The 17,217-nt window shown below is 38.6% G+C and overlaps 1 protein-coding gene across 1 annotated transcript in view; it reads right to left on the minus strand.

Moving 5' to 3' along the window:
- Positions 1-739: 739 nt before the first annotated feature.
- The window catches only part of PLCXD3 (phosphatidylinositol specific phospholipase C X domain containing 3), a 294,596-nt gene continuing 278,118 nt past the window's right edge, over positions 740-17,217 (minus strand). The window contains exon 3 of the mRNA XM_063961439.1: positions 740-7,027. Coding sequence (XP_063817509.1) covers positions 6,874-7,027 — 154 coding nt within the window. The 3' untranslated portion in view covers positions 740-6,873. The remainder of the gene's footprint in view (positions 7,028-17,217) is intronic.

Raw genomic sequence — 17,217 nt, forward strand, 5'->3', positions numbered from 1 at the left:
ATGCTAACATCACACTGCATAAAGTATGTTTTTTCATGATGGCATAGTAAAGATAAGTTTTCCAGAAATACAGTCAGCTATATCAAAACACCGTTGAGGCTGTAACATAGTAATACAGAAAAATAAATTGAATTAAGACTATGAAAAAAATACAACAATTTTTTTTACATATTTTGCAAGTAAATATGGGACACTATTTAATGCACGTAAAATGTTGATAAACAGTTCTTTCATTTATTTAGTGTAATGTGACCACAAAGTTTGTAGTCATATATTTGCATCTTTTTAAACCAAACGGTAGACATTCAAAGACAACAGAGGCCACATACGTATTCATCATGAAAATCTTACATTTTCTTCTTTCTACTGAAAGAATAATATACCAAAGCTTGCACAATTTTAAAGTGTTGCTATAACTATTTACAAATATTATTTCAGGAAAACAACTTTAAAATATGTGTAAATACCTATAACTTAAACAGTAGTTCTATATTTTTTAACTAAAAATAAATAAAAAGGATAGGATGTTTACATAATATATATAAACAGTTAAATACTTCTGCATTAATTAAACTTATAATTATTACACAAACTTAAAATGTTACATTCACATATAAAGAAATACAATTTTATATCTAACATTTGTAACATGCAAACCAGCATTATTATAAAATAGAATACTTTTATTTCACTTATAATTGAATTTCCATTATTCTTTCCAGGTTATGGATTTTTAAGCAAACTAGAATTACAAATAATAGTTTCTGAACAGAAAATCAAATAAATACTATGAAAACCATGAATTTAAGTATGGAAGAAATTTCAGAAACCTATTCTGGAGGTCATTTTTTTTATTAGTACTAGAATGTGGACATAGTCAATATGATGATAATTAAATTATTTTTTACAAATGATGGGTAAAACTCACAGAATTTCACTGCATATTTGCAATTCCAACATTATGTGTTTTTGGTTTTTATTTTGAGGATTATGATACTGGTTAAAAGTTAGTCTTCTAGTCAGGTAATGTAATTTTTTAGCACTAATTTTATAAAATAAAATGTGATGTCACAGATATGGAAATACAGACATATTTTAGATTTTCAATATGTCCTTACTTACCAGTGAGAAAATTTATATTTTTTACCAATGTCACTTTAATTCCCGTAAAGTTTTATATTAATAAAATATTTGCTTTTTATTTTATATTTACATATGTAATGTTTCTAAAACTTAATTTTTTAGCACTAATTTTATAAAATAAAATGTGATGTCACAGATATGGAAATACAGACATATTTTAGATTTTCAATATGTCCTTACTTACCAGTGAGAAAATGTATATTTTTTTACCAATGTCACTTTAATTCCCGTAAAGTTTTATATTAATAAAATATTTGCTTTTTATTTTATATTTACATATGTAATGTTTCTAAAACGTAATTAGATTTTTTTTAAAATGTGTCAAAACAGCGCTGGGAAAGATCATACCAAATTGGACAATTCATTTTATTAACTATCTATACATATCCATTTGATTGTCAGAGTTGTCTCTCTTTTTAATGCATCTCCTCCATAACAATACTAATGGGGCCTTTTTTCAAATATAATAAGGGTTTGATATGGCATTCTTAATCTTACTCACTCTACAAGTATTTTTTTCAGACTTTTTATAATAATTTTCTTGACCATCTAACATTTTCTACTCCTTTGTGTTATATAATTCATATTTAAGAATATGGTGTTATTATTATTAGATTAAAATAAGTCTGAAGAGCTTTGTATAAAAGAAAAAGCTCTTGAATGGTAGGAAGTACAACCAATAGAATGCAACATTGAAAAGGTTAGTCTGTGAAAATTGCTTAAACAATAAACAATAGAACATGCTTAAAAATATAATTTCTAATCTCTGCTCTCCATTAATTGACATTGGCAATGGGGAAGAGAAAGACTAAACTGATAAAAAAAATTATGATCAAACAAGGAAGTATGCCTTTATTATGCACAACTAACTTTTAATGTATAACAGACTCGTAAAAAATAATTAACAGTGATAGATCCCACTGTAAATATATAATTAACTATTATTCAAATAATAGTAGACACCTGTGTTGTGGTGCTTAACAATTGGCAGATGCTAAATGCAAGTTATCATAAATTGTACTGGCCACTGGGTCTTATCATGATGGAAAATACAAAAATGACATTATATTTGTAACTATGCAGATCTAATAATGATTAGAATTGTCAATTGTAGAAAAAAAATCACTTAATAATAATAATACAAATTTAATTGCACAGAATTACTGGGTTAGGTGCAAAATTCCTCCTAAAATATTATTATAAGATATGTGAATTGGAAAACAAATACTCATTATCTTTCTTTCTCTTAAGAAACAAATCTTAATATTATGTGACCATTTGGAGGAAAACAAGAGTAAAATGTTTAAATCTTTTGTACATTCTACCATCAATCATTTAGGAACTCATTTTATAAAACTGAACTAAATTAATTGTGAAAAATAAATGACAACTAATTAAAATCTTTTAAATGTTTCTTTAAACTACTTACAATGTTTTACTTTACATTTGTTAGCCTTGGAATATAAAAAGTAAAAGGTTTTTTTTGCATTGCAAATACTGAGCTCTAGGAATGTAAACCATACCCAAGGCATAACATTACATATTAATAGTGGTAATAGGGATTATTGTACTTCTATGAATGAATGAATGAATGGATGAAAGAATGAATGAATTAATTAAATAATTAATTAATTATTATTTATGGTCACTGTTGGAATGACTGACATTTTTTTATGCTCCTGTTGTCATATTTTCAGGTTATTATTACCTTTTTGAAAAGTACCTACAAAAATGAATACACTAATTTTATTAACACAAAACTGAACTACAGGGAAAGGGGTGATATGTTTATTTAAAAACATTCTACAGTACTTTGTGCAGGTGTAGAGTGTTCTTCAGGAAACCCACGGTTACAGCAACACTGATGGATACTGTTTGAATTGTCTATCTATATAATTGTCTATTGTCTATAGTTGTGTATCTGTATAGTTGGCTCTCTGTCACTCTATGTTTTGGTGTATGTTTAGGGTGTATGCTGTATATACCAGTTACACTATGTTGTTGTTGTTTTTTCTTCTACATGTGAAAATTGGAATTTTGTCACCACCGTTGAACTTGAAGAGAGACTGTCATATGATATACTATATAGTGGAAGATTTCAGATATTACATTGGGACCAGTTGTGTTATATTATCATTCTGGAACACTACTGAGGGCTTTACACTTGTATGTGATTGGTATATGTAGAGTTTTTGAGGATTTAGTGCCCCTCAGTTTATACAAGTGGCTACATAGTTGTTTTGTGCCTTGGATTTAATTCCACTTTTTTATGTTTAATGTATTGTATTTCCCACTAGAGTATTCTCCGTATTGTATTTCAGTTACAAATATGCTCACTTTATTATACAGTATGTACTTAGATTACACATTTTATAGTCATCACTAGAGCACTCTAACTTGCACACTGGTCACTAGAATGCTTCTGCACTGTAGATTGGTCACATGAAATAACTCTGTACTGTGTAAAGGCCATTTGAATGCTGTCTGTATCTTTTTTTGTATAGAGGTCAAAATGTTTTTTTATGTTGTATATCAGTCACTAGAATGCTCTGGGTATTGGATAGAGTTCCGCATTGAACACTGCTCAGATGGAGCTGAATTATGTTTGATGAAAGGTTTTTGAAATAACTTGTTTCACATATATTTCATTGACTATGTTCACATTATACAAATTTGGTAACTGGCTTTTGGCAGTCCCCATTTTTCTGTTGTGCTAGAAGTTCACAGCCCTTGTGCTGAAGATTGAAGGTGCTTCTCTAACTGAGAATGGCAGTTGATCAAACTTGCTGTGCAGAAAAGCACTTTGGGGATTGGTGGAGGGGAAGGGGTGACATCACATGAAATCAAATGGGAGTTTGTTCCCATCATGAACAAGGGTAGGAGGAGTGGAGTGGTGATGTAATAATTTGCTTTTAACAGAGATGCAGCAGAATATGAGAATAACACGCAAGACATTTATTTCCCCACTGGAGGAAGCAGGTCTGGGATAAAATAATCTTCATGATAATAAAGTCTATTATCATCACTATAAATGAATATCAGGGAAACATGAGGCACTTTGTGATGTCACTAGTTCCTGATGACTTTAAATAGTAATTTTCGAATGGTCCAAAAAATGTCTTCCTCCTCTGTATATAGGGGATACATATGTATTATCAATCTTCATGCTGTCGTAATATTATTTAAAGCATTGTAACTTTAAACATAACCCTATTGTACTGTAAAGCATCACTTTTAAAGTAATAATGCCATCACCTTTACAATTATCCCACTGATATAATGCTTTGGACATACAGTATTGACTGCTGGCACTATGAAGATTGCCAAACTACCTACTTCCCATATATATGTAGTGGTTACACTGAACAGAATTGCCTCCAGTCATAAATAAAGTATTGTTGATAAGTGGATTAATGTGTATTTTGCAAACTGCTGACGGCTTGTCTACGCTTACATAACAGCGTAACACAGTGCCTGTTGCAACATGTTAAAGTTTGCTGAAATCCTCAAACACAACACAATGCAATGTTTCATCCTCCATAACCTACCCTATACCCCTTTCACATCAAAATCGCAGATCCGAACCGAGATTTGGAACATGGTTCCAATCCGGGTCAGATCTCGTTTTCACACTGAAGCTCTGACCTGTGTTATTCCCGGCTTGGCGCCATTTACACTGCACACAGGTGCAGTATTAAATATTCTGCTGGCACTTGGAGATGACATCACCTCTAAGTGCCGGATATCCGGCTTTTTCTATACTGTAAACGGGACCCATGTCTGATGACCCTGGTTGAACCAATCACACTGTCCCTTTACACAGGCAGTTGCTGTGTCCACACCAGGTCCCTATCTGGGTTGGATTCCCAGGTCACTCAGCCCAGGTTTTTTGGGGGGCACTTTCACACAAAGCCGCGACCCGGGTAAACCCGGCAATAACCCAGGTTGAAGCAAAGCTGTGAAAAGGGTATTAAAGTGGTGTTCAGAGCTAGATCATCTGTTATGAGTTTGGCACCCCTAACGCACCCCACTAACTTGCTAGTGAAATGGGATGAATGGGACAGGCGAGATGCCATCACATCGGCACATGATGGCGTGATTCACTGCACTGCAGGGGACGGGCCAAATGTCCTGATTTGCCAGGTCTGTCCTCCCACAATGGCCACCTCCACCTTCATTTTACATATTAGCAAATATGCTGTTAAGCAACCTAGCTACTGCCTACAGGCCTGGATTACTGTAACCTATTTTTGAGTGTTTTTGTTCTTTTAAGCAAATTAAGTCACCTGCCGAGTGTCCCATTGAGTGTAATCAGGCTCTGGGTCTGCTATTCTTTAGTAATGCCAGGTCTGCTTACTCAAGCAGTCACATCTTCGTTGGGTCTTACCAATATAAAACAAATTAATCAATAAACTCCACTGCTAAAACATAAATAGATTAATTACATCAAAAACTAGCGTCTGCATAGCATCCAACTTGTGATTCAGAGTATCACTGAAATAGTTATCAAGAGAAGACAGGCTAAACGTTTGGCATGGTACAAATACATCACTTTATAGACAAATGGCATCCAAAAAGGAACCGTTACATAATAAAAAACAAAAAACATTTAGTAGCTGGGCCATTAGGGTTAATTTAAAGGACACACCGCTAGCATACACTTAAAGGGACATACACAAAAACTAAATGTATCACATTAATGGTAGGCTCTCCTCAGACTTAAGACAGAATAAAGACAAAAACTGGTGTCATATTTCTTAGTATATTGCACGCCTATGTTTTTTTTTTTCAATACACCGGTCCACAATATAGTTAATCTTTCCAGCATTAAGAAAAGAAAAAAAAATATTTGGATAAAAAAAATATATAATTATTTTTTTGCATTGAAGGGCTAATTTAAGCAATCCTACAAGAACTGCACATCTATTAACAAAAAAAAAAAAGATAAACAAATTGTTTCACTAGTACGGTTTGCTCACAGAATAGTTTAAAATGGTAAATATATGGTTAGATAGAAACAACAGTTAAATAGCTTACACAAGGTCACCATGAGTCTTAGCTTAGGCAACACCGTGCTTACTGTAAATCCTGCCTTATCGTGTTACAAATCAGCTCATTCTTAATGAGCTGAATAATCAACTTTTAGCCATAATTATAACAAATCCGTTAGCCTTCAACAGACTCATTGGCGGCCTACTTTAGAAAGCAGTGGATTTTGTCAATAGTAATATGAAGATTTTAAAATGAAACAAAAATACAATTTACATTTCTGCAACCAACGTACAAAAAGTACTTTTTCAACATTAACAGGTCCACTGAATTTCTATAAAACGTTATCAAAAGATTTAACGATTGCATGCATCAACATAATTTTTGTTTTTAAATAAAGTCCAAAAAACTGTAACTCAGACTTTGTAACTACTATATGCTTTGGTTTAAAAGATAAAATCTCATCAAACAACATAAACAAAAGTTGCCCTCCATTCTTTGATGTTGTTAATATTTTCCCACATTCAGGTGTTAAATTGAAAACTTTTTTTATTTTTTATTTTGTTTTTTGACATAGGAAATAAAATGTGTTTAGCTATCCTCATTGGCCTTCTAGTTACAGGACCCAAGCATCTTGGAGATTGAGAATGTGATAGGAAGAGTTCTGTGTTTTTATGATAAAACATTGCTAAGACAATTACACTGCAGCATTTCATGTTTCCGGAAAGGTTTCTTGCATTATCAAGTAGTGCAGTCTTGCTCATCCAACAGATAGTTCAGCTTGATGACTGTGCTGATAAAGTCTCCTAGTTCTACAAAATCTGCCGTAACGATATTGATTCCACTCTCACCCGGCTTCTGTGTCCTCACCCACTGCATCATGGAGGGGAGGGCTCTACAAGGGAAAAAATTAGAACAAATTGACTTAGATATTTTAAAAACAAAAAGAGATACGTGGTACGGTAACAAAGGAAAAAACATCAGAATTTTTTTTCAAATTTTTTTGTGAATATTGAATGTTTGTAAATTGCTACTTATACAACTAATAATAATAATAATAATAATAGTGTAATGTAATTTAATGTAAGACATTTAGTATTATATTTGTCATTAGGAAGCTCTACATTCACAAAGCAATGAGCCCAAACATTAGGGGATAACTGGGGCAATTCCCCATTCTGCCAACAGCTGGTACGGGAAAATCCAACATTTTGGAAATCCTCGATTCGCCAATTCCGAAAATTATCGAAACTGACAAATCAAGGCCTTTTTTTAACATGCTGTTTTTACCTGATCCTCAGATGGATCATCGATCATCGATGTCCACCAATCAGCGGATAAGATCGGTACCAGGGAACCAGGGCCATAGATGTATGACTCGCACAACACATCAGCAAAAAGAAATACTGTAGAGAAATAATGGCTTGGAGTGGATATAGATCTCAAAAAATTATTACAATGGAAACTAACATCTAAAACATTGTACAAACCTCAATATTACAAATACACAGATAGAACTACAGTAGGTAACTATTATATAGAGCTGCTGTATACAGTATATTTAGTATTTTTCAATTCTTTATGTTTACTATTTTTATTTTGTATTTTTGCTTTGGGGCTGTATTACAGTTCTAACAAGTTGCAAGAATTTTTTTATTGCATCGCATTTATTTATATTTTTATGAATGTTTTCAAAGAATTGCTAAAACTAAGGGCTGAGCATTATACCTACACCACTAATCAAACCCTGTAGGTGCTTCACCGTTATCAGTTTTCCACAGACTCCGGGGGAGATTTACTGTATTAAACATTGGAGATCGCTAAAGTGGAGAACTTGCCCATAGCAACAAATCAGCTTGTAGCTGTAATTTCATAGACTGTGTTAGATAAATGATAGATGGAATCTGGTTGGTCTCCACCTTGTCTCTCTTAAAGGTTTGATACATCTTCCCTTCTGTGATTAGTTTCACAGCCTAAACTGAAAACCAAGGTTGTGTGACATCCTGCATCTGGTTTATGTGCAAGAGGACCAATGAGTATTGAGAATTGTGGACTCTGTGGCTTCTCATTGGTCCTAACACACATCCTGTTCTGCAGAGAAATTAATGTGGGTGAGAAATATTAGCTGATCATTGGCGTATCTACAATGGGTGCAGGGTATGTGATGCACATGGGCTCCTGGGTTCCAAACCCTGCACCCATATAATTATACTAACCACTCCGGAGCCACACGTACGCAGTAGTCACTGGTAATGTGTTGCAGGCACCATGTTCCCAGAGACCTGCACATGTGCAGTAGACTGGCACAAACCAAGAGTGTACTGTGCTGCCAGGGAGGAGGAGACCCATGCGGAGACTGCACACGGGCCCTCTCCTCTCTTAAACCGCCCCAGACCCAAGTATAATAAATGTAAACGAGTAATCACCCATTACTCTGTCAAACATACTACAGTATTTACTCTCCATCCACAGTCACCATAAATATCAACTATCTTAAATGATTTACTTGGTTTCATTGGCTGCAGTCCCTTCTCAAGTACAGTAGGATATACAATGGCGTATCCATAATGGGTGCACACCCTGAGTCAACGGCAGCAAAGCTGCAGAAATCACTGAGAAAATGGTGCAGCGGCATTTTCCCGGAGTTCTGTGCATGCACACTAGACTGGCACACACTAGAGTCTCCTAGTAACCCTAGTGCACAGAGGGGTCTATTCATGTCAGTGGAGAAGTTGCCCCTGGCAACCAATCAGCATTGAAGTAGTAACTTCTTCACTGGTTCACCTCTCCACACTTTTCACTGCTTCATGAATAGACCCCAGAGTCTCTACTGCGCTGCTAGCTAGAGAGGAGGGGAAACAAACTGAGAGTGCCCAAATGGAGACTGCACACAGGCCCCCTACTCTCTTAATACATAATAAGATCAGTGTCGGACTGGTACATGGTAGGGCCCACCGGGGGAATGCAGTGGTAGGGGCCCATGTTTAGGGGTGTGGCCAGTCAGCAGAGGGGGGGGTGGCCTGCCACCTCATTGGTCTGACTAACCATTAGAGAGTGCAACGTCTGGGCCCCTTCAGAAATATATACAGTAAATTCAGCTGAAAATGTACCAGATTAATAACAGATTAATAACAGCAATGCACTGTAGAAAATACACCATAGTCCAGTATAAGGTAACATACAGTATGTATGATGTATAATTCAAGTGCACAGTCTGGGCCCCTTCATAAATATATACAGTAAATTCAGCTGCTGCATGCATGATAATGTACCAGATTAATAACAGATTAATAACAGCAATGCACTGTAGAAAATACACCATAGTCCAGTATAAGGTAACATATGTATGATGTATAATTCAAGTGCACAGTCTGGAACCTGATCCTTAGAGCAGGAGGTGGGCCCCCAGGCAGTAGGGCCCACCGGTGGTTTCCCCGGTACCCCTGTGGGCCAGTCCAAGCTTGAATAAGATATAAGACCATCAGCAAGAGAAAAAAAAGTAAAATAATCCATGCACACAACTGCATGATACTGAATACACTTTATAAAATGACAGCAATGAGGGCTTCAGTATTTCCCATAATACTCACACAGTGGTTAATCTCTGCATTTTAATATGCATGGAGATTACATATTAGAAAATGTGCTCCTGATAAGCTGTCCCTTAAGTATCAGATGAAATTAACTCATCAGGAAGATTTGTTGCGTACATGAAAAGTTATGTAACATTTAGTAGCTTCAAATTAAATTATCATAAATAATGAGTAAACACCCTACAGGTAAATGTATTTTGTTATTTCATATTGTTTCAAGACACCATCACAATGTGGCATTGTTCACAAAATTCTAAGCAAATATTCAAACAAAATAACACAGACATTTCAGATGAATTAATGACCCACTGTTAGACATTCATGCAAATAATATACTGTATTAGTTAACTAAATAATATACAGTACCTAACTAAGAGTTCTATTTATTAACATTATTTTTACTAAAATAATGTGAAAAGGGTGTTTTCACACCCTTTTTACATTATTTTAGTATCACCTAAATGTATTAAAGGGCATTTGGAGCATTCGCTTTGTTTTAGTAAGCCACATCGCATTCCCCATACTTATAATGGGAAATGCGATCTGACCAGATTTACTAAAAAAAAAAAAAAAAAAAAATTGAAAAAATACCCCAGTGTGCCCTGTGATAGTCTCGCCAGCTCACAGCTCACAGATCACAGGGCAGCACTGCGAGAGGCAGGCATTTGCCCAGCTTTCTCTGCCCCTGTCAGAGAAAGCTGAGCGGGACCTGGCTACAGTGATCAGCTATGTGTGTCCGATGGAAGAAAAAGAAAAAAAAAGTAAAAAACAAAAACAAAACATACTCACCTGTCCAGGGCGACGGTGTCCGCTGCCGGGTCCCCCATATGCTGCAATGTGATCCTGGTGCAGTAAAGTGACGCTGCAAAGCAGCAGCGCACTTTACAGCACCAGGGGTCACCGCAGCACACAGGATCCAACGGCAGAAGCAGCGCAGGCCAGCTCCCTGGACAGGTGAGTATATTTTCCTGCTAGGGGGGGGCCCACGGCATGTGGAGGACGGTGTTGACCAGGCGGCAGCGGCGGTAGCGGCGAAGTCTACGGGGGCTGCGCATGCGCAGTAGGACATCGGGGTATTTTTTTTTTTAAATACCCCGATGATGCTACAAAGAGGCATTGCAGGGACAGAGCTTGACCGCAAGCTCTGTCCCTGCATGCGATAATTGATACATCCCTGCGATGTAATCAGTTATCGCAGTGCGAGTTTGGGCGATTTTATCACATGACATCCGCATCCAAGATGCGGATGGTGATAAATAGGCCCCTAAGTGTTTATACCTAATCTGGATTAAGAGAGAGCATGAAGCTCTGAGTAACCTCTGATTGAAATTATTCTGTCATACTGACTAAGGGATACCAACCAGTTCTCTGTTCACCGTCCTGCATGTCTGTGTGTTCAATCAGGCGCATGCTGACATGATGGCACGAACATAAGAACATACGCTCTTGATGTGTTGTCACTAAACACTGGACTGTATGGCGCAGCCATATACATTAGATCAGGGCTGGCCAAACCAGTCCTCGAGATCTACCAACAGGTCACATTTTCCAGACCTCCTAGCTGGTGCACAGGTGTAGGCATTACTAATTAAGATGTGCTGCATTCATTCCTAACTGACAATTCTACAGGTCTCCAGGAGGCCTGGAAAACATGAACTGTTGGTAGATCTCGAAGACCGGTTTGGCCAGCCCTGCATTAGATGAATGTAGTTGAGAAGAAACATTGAAAGCAGGCAAGCAGCATCAGAGTCAAGGTCAATTGGTGGTCTTTTAAGGATTGGTGAGACTAAGGTACACTTGATGGAGAGGGGACAGAGCCAGAAGAAAGAGCTGGGTTAAAGAGATGTGAAGACTGGGAGTAGGCTTCAAGGAGGGGAAGAGAGAGAGAGAGAGTGGAGGATGTTGGAGGGAATGGAATGAAAGAGTCAGATGGATGGGGAAGATGAGAGGAGGAGGATGCAGACTTCATCTGTGGTGGTGGGTGAGAAGGTGGGTAGGTAGATTTGGGAGAGCTGTGGTGGGATAGTAAAGGGAAGATACAGATGTAGCCACTTTCATCCAGCCAGTGATGCGTACGCACACATCACGGGAGTGACTTGCCGAATATTCACACCTGCGATAAGACAATGTTAAGTCTAAGGGCCATGGGTGCGATTATTTGTTTTTGGTGTGGGAGAGGGATAAGCTGTAGGAAGAATTTGCAATGGAGGCAACCAGAGTGTTATTATATTCAGTACTGTTCAGCTACAGTATGTGAAAGCATTTATGAAGGTAGCGAGTGACTTTAGAGTGCCATGGTTAGGATACTGTTCGATGAAGTCTGAGACTCACAGCAAAGTCATAAGCAGAAATGTAGTGTGAGACAGCTTAATCAAGGCAGGAAAGGATGGAGATGTGAGAGTAGGGTGCACAGTGAGGAGGAGAAAAGAACATGGGGAGTGTATTTTAGCTTAGTAGAAGTGCGAACGAAAGGATACCTACTCAGTGCTTGCGATCACTACAGACTGTTCAGTTCCTGTTTTGACGTCACGAACATGTCCTGCGTTCGCCCAGCCATGCCTGCGTTTTTCCTGGCACACCTGCGTTTTTCCGAATACTCCCTGAAAACGGTCAGTTGACACCCAGAAACGCCCTCTTTCTGTCAATCACTTTGCGGTCAGCAGTGCGACTGAAATGCTTCGCTAGACCTTTTGTGAAACAACATCGTTCTTTGTAATAGTACGTCGCACCTGTGCATTGCGCCGCATACGCATGCGAAGAAGTGCCGTTTTTTTTCCTCATCGCTGCACAGCGAACGAATGCAGCTAGCGATCAGCTCGGAATGACCACCATGGTCAAGTGCAGCAAGTTTGTGCTCAGTGAAAGTAACCTTGGGAGGGAGATAAAGATGGAAGAGAAAGGCCAATGGAGAAAAGATAGTGTTAAGAAAAATGAAGGGGGAGTTTAGTAACATCAGAATTGTGAAAGAAGGTCAAGTGAGCGGCTGCTGAAGTGGAATGGGGAGGAGGTCTATTGGATGAAGTCAATGGAAGAGTTGAGGGAAAGCAGTTTAGAGGCAGCAGTAGCATCCACAGGATTGTTTAGTGGGGTGTTAAAGACAAAAAGAATAAGGAAGAGAAGGTCATAAGAAAATAAGTGGGGGAGCAAGTCATCTTGGAAGATAAAGGGCAGATGGTACAAGGGAACATAAAGTAGATGACATCAGCACAAAGGTGAATAGGATGATAGGGGCAGATAGAGTGGACCTCAAAAGAGGAGTGTTCAGGGTGAAGGACATATGGTGCAGCATGGGGAGAGAAGCACTCTGATGTCACCCACTTGCCAGTCACCAGGAAGAGGTTGGCGAGGAGACTGAGGCCCCCAAATAATACATTAGCTGGGGAAGTTTTGTCAGATAAGTAGAGCCAAGTTTTACTGATGGCAAGGAGGATATGAGGTTAAGTGGTCATGCATCAAGACTAGCTTGTTCCAAACTGATTTGGCTTTTCTGAAAGAACATGTGAAAGTTAGGGAGTGATATGGGGGGATGGGGATAAAGCTTGCTGGGTTGATGGTGTGTTGATGCAGATGCAATTACAACAAAAGACGCTAAAGCGGTCATAGCAATCAGAGTCAGCAAAAAGGGGGTAAAATCACTTTACATGCACAGAAGGATTGATGCAATAAAAGTGTGAGCTTCCAGGTACCTAGAAGAGGTGAGAGATATTTTTGGAATACTCTAGGAACAGTTTAAAGATCACCAGGAGACAATGAGGAATTGGATAGGTTATTAAAACAGGAATTCCTTGAGATGCTGGAGGAAGGCTAGGTAATAAATATGTGAGTGATGACTTACTGGATTTCCACATGGGGCAGCTCTCAAGCGGTCTATTTACTAAAGATCATTGCTATGTCCGATTTTGACTATGCGATTTCCCTTGAACTCCCCCAGAGCCCAGATAGCACAGATTTTGACTATTTGTGCTTGAGATTTTGTCTATGTACGATATTGACTAAGTGCCAATTTTGACTATACTTTGTACTAGATAGTACACTAGATAGTCCAGATTGACTTGCCTGCACAGTCTATCTAGCCTTACGATACCGACCATGTGGGAGCGCGCATCGGGATCGAATCTGTATTGCAAGCTGCATAACACCTGGAGATATGCACTAACTTTCCTTAAGGTTTTGACTATATATATATATATATATATATATATATATATATATTTATCTCTCTCTCCATGGCTTAGTACTAGGGGCCTAATTCAGACCTGATCACAGCAGCAGCAAATTTGTTTGCTACTAGAGATGAGCGGGTTCGGTTTCTTTGAATCCGAACCCGCACGAACTTCACTTTTTTTTTCACGGGTCCGAGCGACTCGGATCTTCCCGCCTTGCTCGGTTAACCCGAGCGCGCCCGAACGTCATCATGACGCTGTCGGATTCTCGCGAGACTCGGATTCTATATAAGGAGCCGCGCGTCGCCGCCATTTTCACACGTGCATTGAGATTGATAGGGAGAGGACGTGGCTGGCGTCCTCTCCATTAGAATAGATTAGAAGAGAGAGAGATTGTGCAGACAGAGTTTACCACAGTGACCAGTGCAGTTGTTGTTAAGTTAACTTTTATTTAATATATCCGTTCTCTGCTATATCTGTTCTCTGCCTGAAAAAAACGATACACAGCAGTCACACAGTGTGACTCAGTCTGTGTGCACTCAGCTCAGCCCAGTGTGCTGCACATCAATGTATAAAAGCTTATAATAATTGTGGGGGAGACTGGGGAGCACTGCAGGTTGTTATAGCAGGAGCCAGGAGTACATAATATTATATTAATTTAAAATTAAACAGTGCACACTTTTGCTGCAGGAGTGCCACTGCCAGTGTGACTAGTGGTGACCAGTGCCTGACCACCAGTATAGTAGTATATTGTTGTATACTATCTCTTTATCAACCAGTCTATATTAGCAGCAGACACAGTACAGTGCGGTAGTTCACGGCTGTGGCTACCTCTGTGTCGGCAGTCGGCACTCGGCAGGCAGTCCGTCCATCCATAATTGTATAATTATATACCACCTAACCGTGGTATTTTTTTTTCTTTCTTTATACCGTCGTCATAGTCATACTAGTTGTTACGAGTATACTACTATCTCTTTATCAACCAGTGTACAGTGCGGTAGTTCACGGCTGTGGCTACCTCTGTGTCGGCAGTCGGCAGGCAGTCCGTCCATCCATAATTGTATTATTATAATATATACCACCTAACCGTGGTTTTTTTTTCATTCTTTATACCGTCATAGTGTCATACTAGTTGTTACGAGTATACTACTATCTCTTTATCAACCAGTGTACAGTGCGGTAGTTCACGGCTGTGGCTACCTCTGTGTCGGCAGTCGGCAGGCAGTCCGTCCATCCATAATTGTATTATAATATATACCACCTAACCGTGGTTTTTTTTTCATTCTTTATACCGTCATAGTGTCATACTAGTTGTTACGAGTATACTACTATCTCTTTATCAACCAGTGTACAGTGCGGTAGTTCACGGCTGTGGCTACCTCTGTGTCGGCAGTCGGCAGGCAGTCCGTCCATCCATAATTGTATTATAATATATACCACCTAACCGTGGTTTTTTTTTCATTCTTTATACCGTCATAGTCAGTCATACTAGTTGTTACGAGTATACTACTATCTCTTTATCAACCAGTGTACAGTGCGGTAGTTCACGGCTGTGGCTACCTCTGTGTCGGCACTCGGCAGGCAGTCCGTCCATCCATAATTGTATTATAATATATACCACCTAACCGTGGTTTTTTTTTCATTCTTTATACCGTCATAGTGTCATACTAGTTGTTACGAGTATACTACTATCTCTTTATCAACCAGTGTACAGTGCGGTAGTTCACGGCTGTGGCTACCTCTGTGTCGGCAGTCGGCAGGCAGTCCGTCCATCCATAATTGTATTATAATATATACCACCTAACCGTGGTTTTTTTTTCATTCTTTATACCGTCATAGTGTCATACTAGTTGTTACGAGTATACTACTATCTCTTTATCAACCAGTGTACAGTGCGGTAGTTCACGGCTGTGGCTACCTCTGTGTCGGCAGTCGGCAGGCAGTCCGTCCATCCATAATTGTATTATAATATATACCACCTAACCGTGGTTTTTTTTTCATTCTTTATACCGTCATAGTCAGTCATACTAGTTGTTACGAGTATACTACTATCTCTTTATCAACCAGTGTACAGTGCGGTAGTTCACGGCTGTGGCTACCTCTGTGTCGGAACTCGGCAGGCAGTCCGTCCATCCATAATTGTATTACAATATATACCACCTAACCGTGGTTTTTTTTTCATTCTTTATACCGTCATAGTCAGTCATACTAGTTGTTACGAGTATACTACTATCTCTTTATCAACCAGTGTACAGTGCGGTAGTTCACGGCTGTGGCTACCTCTGTGTCGGAACTCGGCAGGCAGTCCGTCCATCCATAATTGTATTATTATAATATATACCACCTAACCGTGGTTTTTTTTTCATTCTTTATACCGTCATAGTGTCATACTAGTTGTTACGAGTATACTACTATCTCTTTATCAACCAGTGTACAGTGCGGTAGTTCACGGCTGTGGCTACCTCTGTGTCGGCAGTCGGCAGGCAGTCCGTCCATCCATAATTGTATTATAATATATACCACCTAACCGTGGTTTTTTTTTCATTCTTTATACCGTCATAGTCAGTCATACTAGTTGTTACGAGTATACTACTATCTCTTTATCAACCAGTGTACAGTGCGGTAGTTCACGGCTGTGGCTACCTCTGTGTCGGCAGTCGGCAGGCCGTCCGTCCATCCATAATTGTATTACAATATATACCACCTAACCGTGGTTTTTTTTTCATTCTTTATACCGTCATAGTCAGTCATACTAGTTGTTACGAGTATACTACTATCTCTTTATCAACCAGTGTACAGTGCGGTAGTTCACGGCTGTGGCTACCTCTGTGTCGGAACTCGGCAGGCAGTCCGTCCATCCATAATTGTATTATTATAATATATACCACCTAACCGTGGTTTTTTTTTCATTCTTTATACCGTCATAGTGTCATACTAGTTGTTACGAGTATACTACTATCTCTTTATCAACCAGTGTACAGTGCGGTAGTTCACGGCTGTGGCTACCTCTGTGTCGGCAGTCGGCAGGCAGTCCGTCCATCCATAATTGTATTATAATATATACCACCTAACCGTGGTTTTTTTTTCATTCTTTATACCGTCATAGTCAGTCATACTAGTTGTTACGAGTATACTACTATCTCTTTATCAACCAGTGTACAGTGCGGTAGTTCACGGCTGTGGCTACCTCTGTGTCGGAACTCGGCAGGCAGTCCGTCCATCCATAATTGTATTACAATATATACCACCTAACCGTGGTTTTTTTTTCATTCTTTATACCGTCATAGTCAGTCATACTAGCTGTTACGAGTATACTACTATCTCTTTAT

Source organism: Pseudophryne corroboree, chromosome 1, assembly GCF_028390025.1.
Source record: "Pseudophryne corroboree isolate aPseCor3 chromosome 1, aPseCor3.hap2, whole genome shotgun sequence".
Classification (NCBI taxonomy): Eukaryota; Metazoa; Chordata; class Amphibia; order Anura; family Myobatrachidae; genus Pseudophryne; species Pseudophryne corroboree.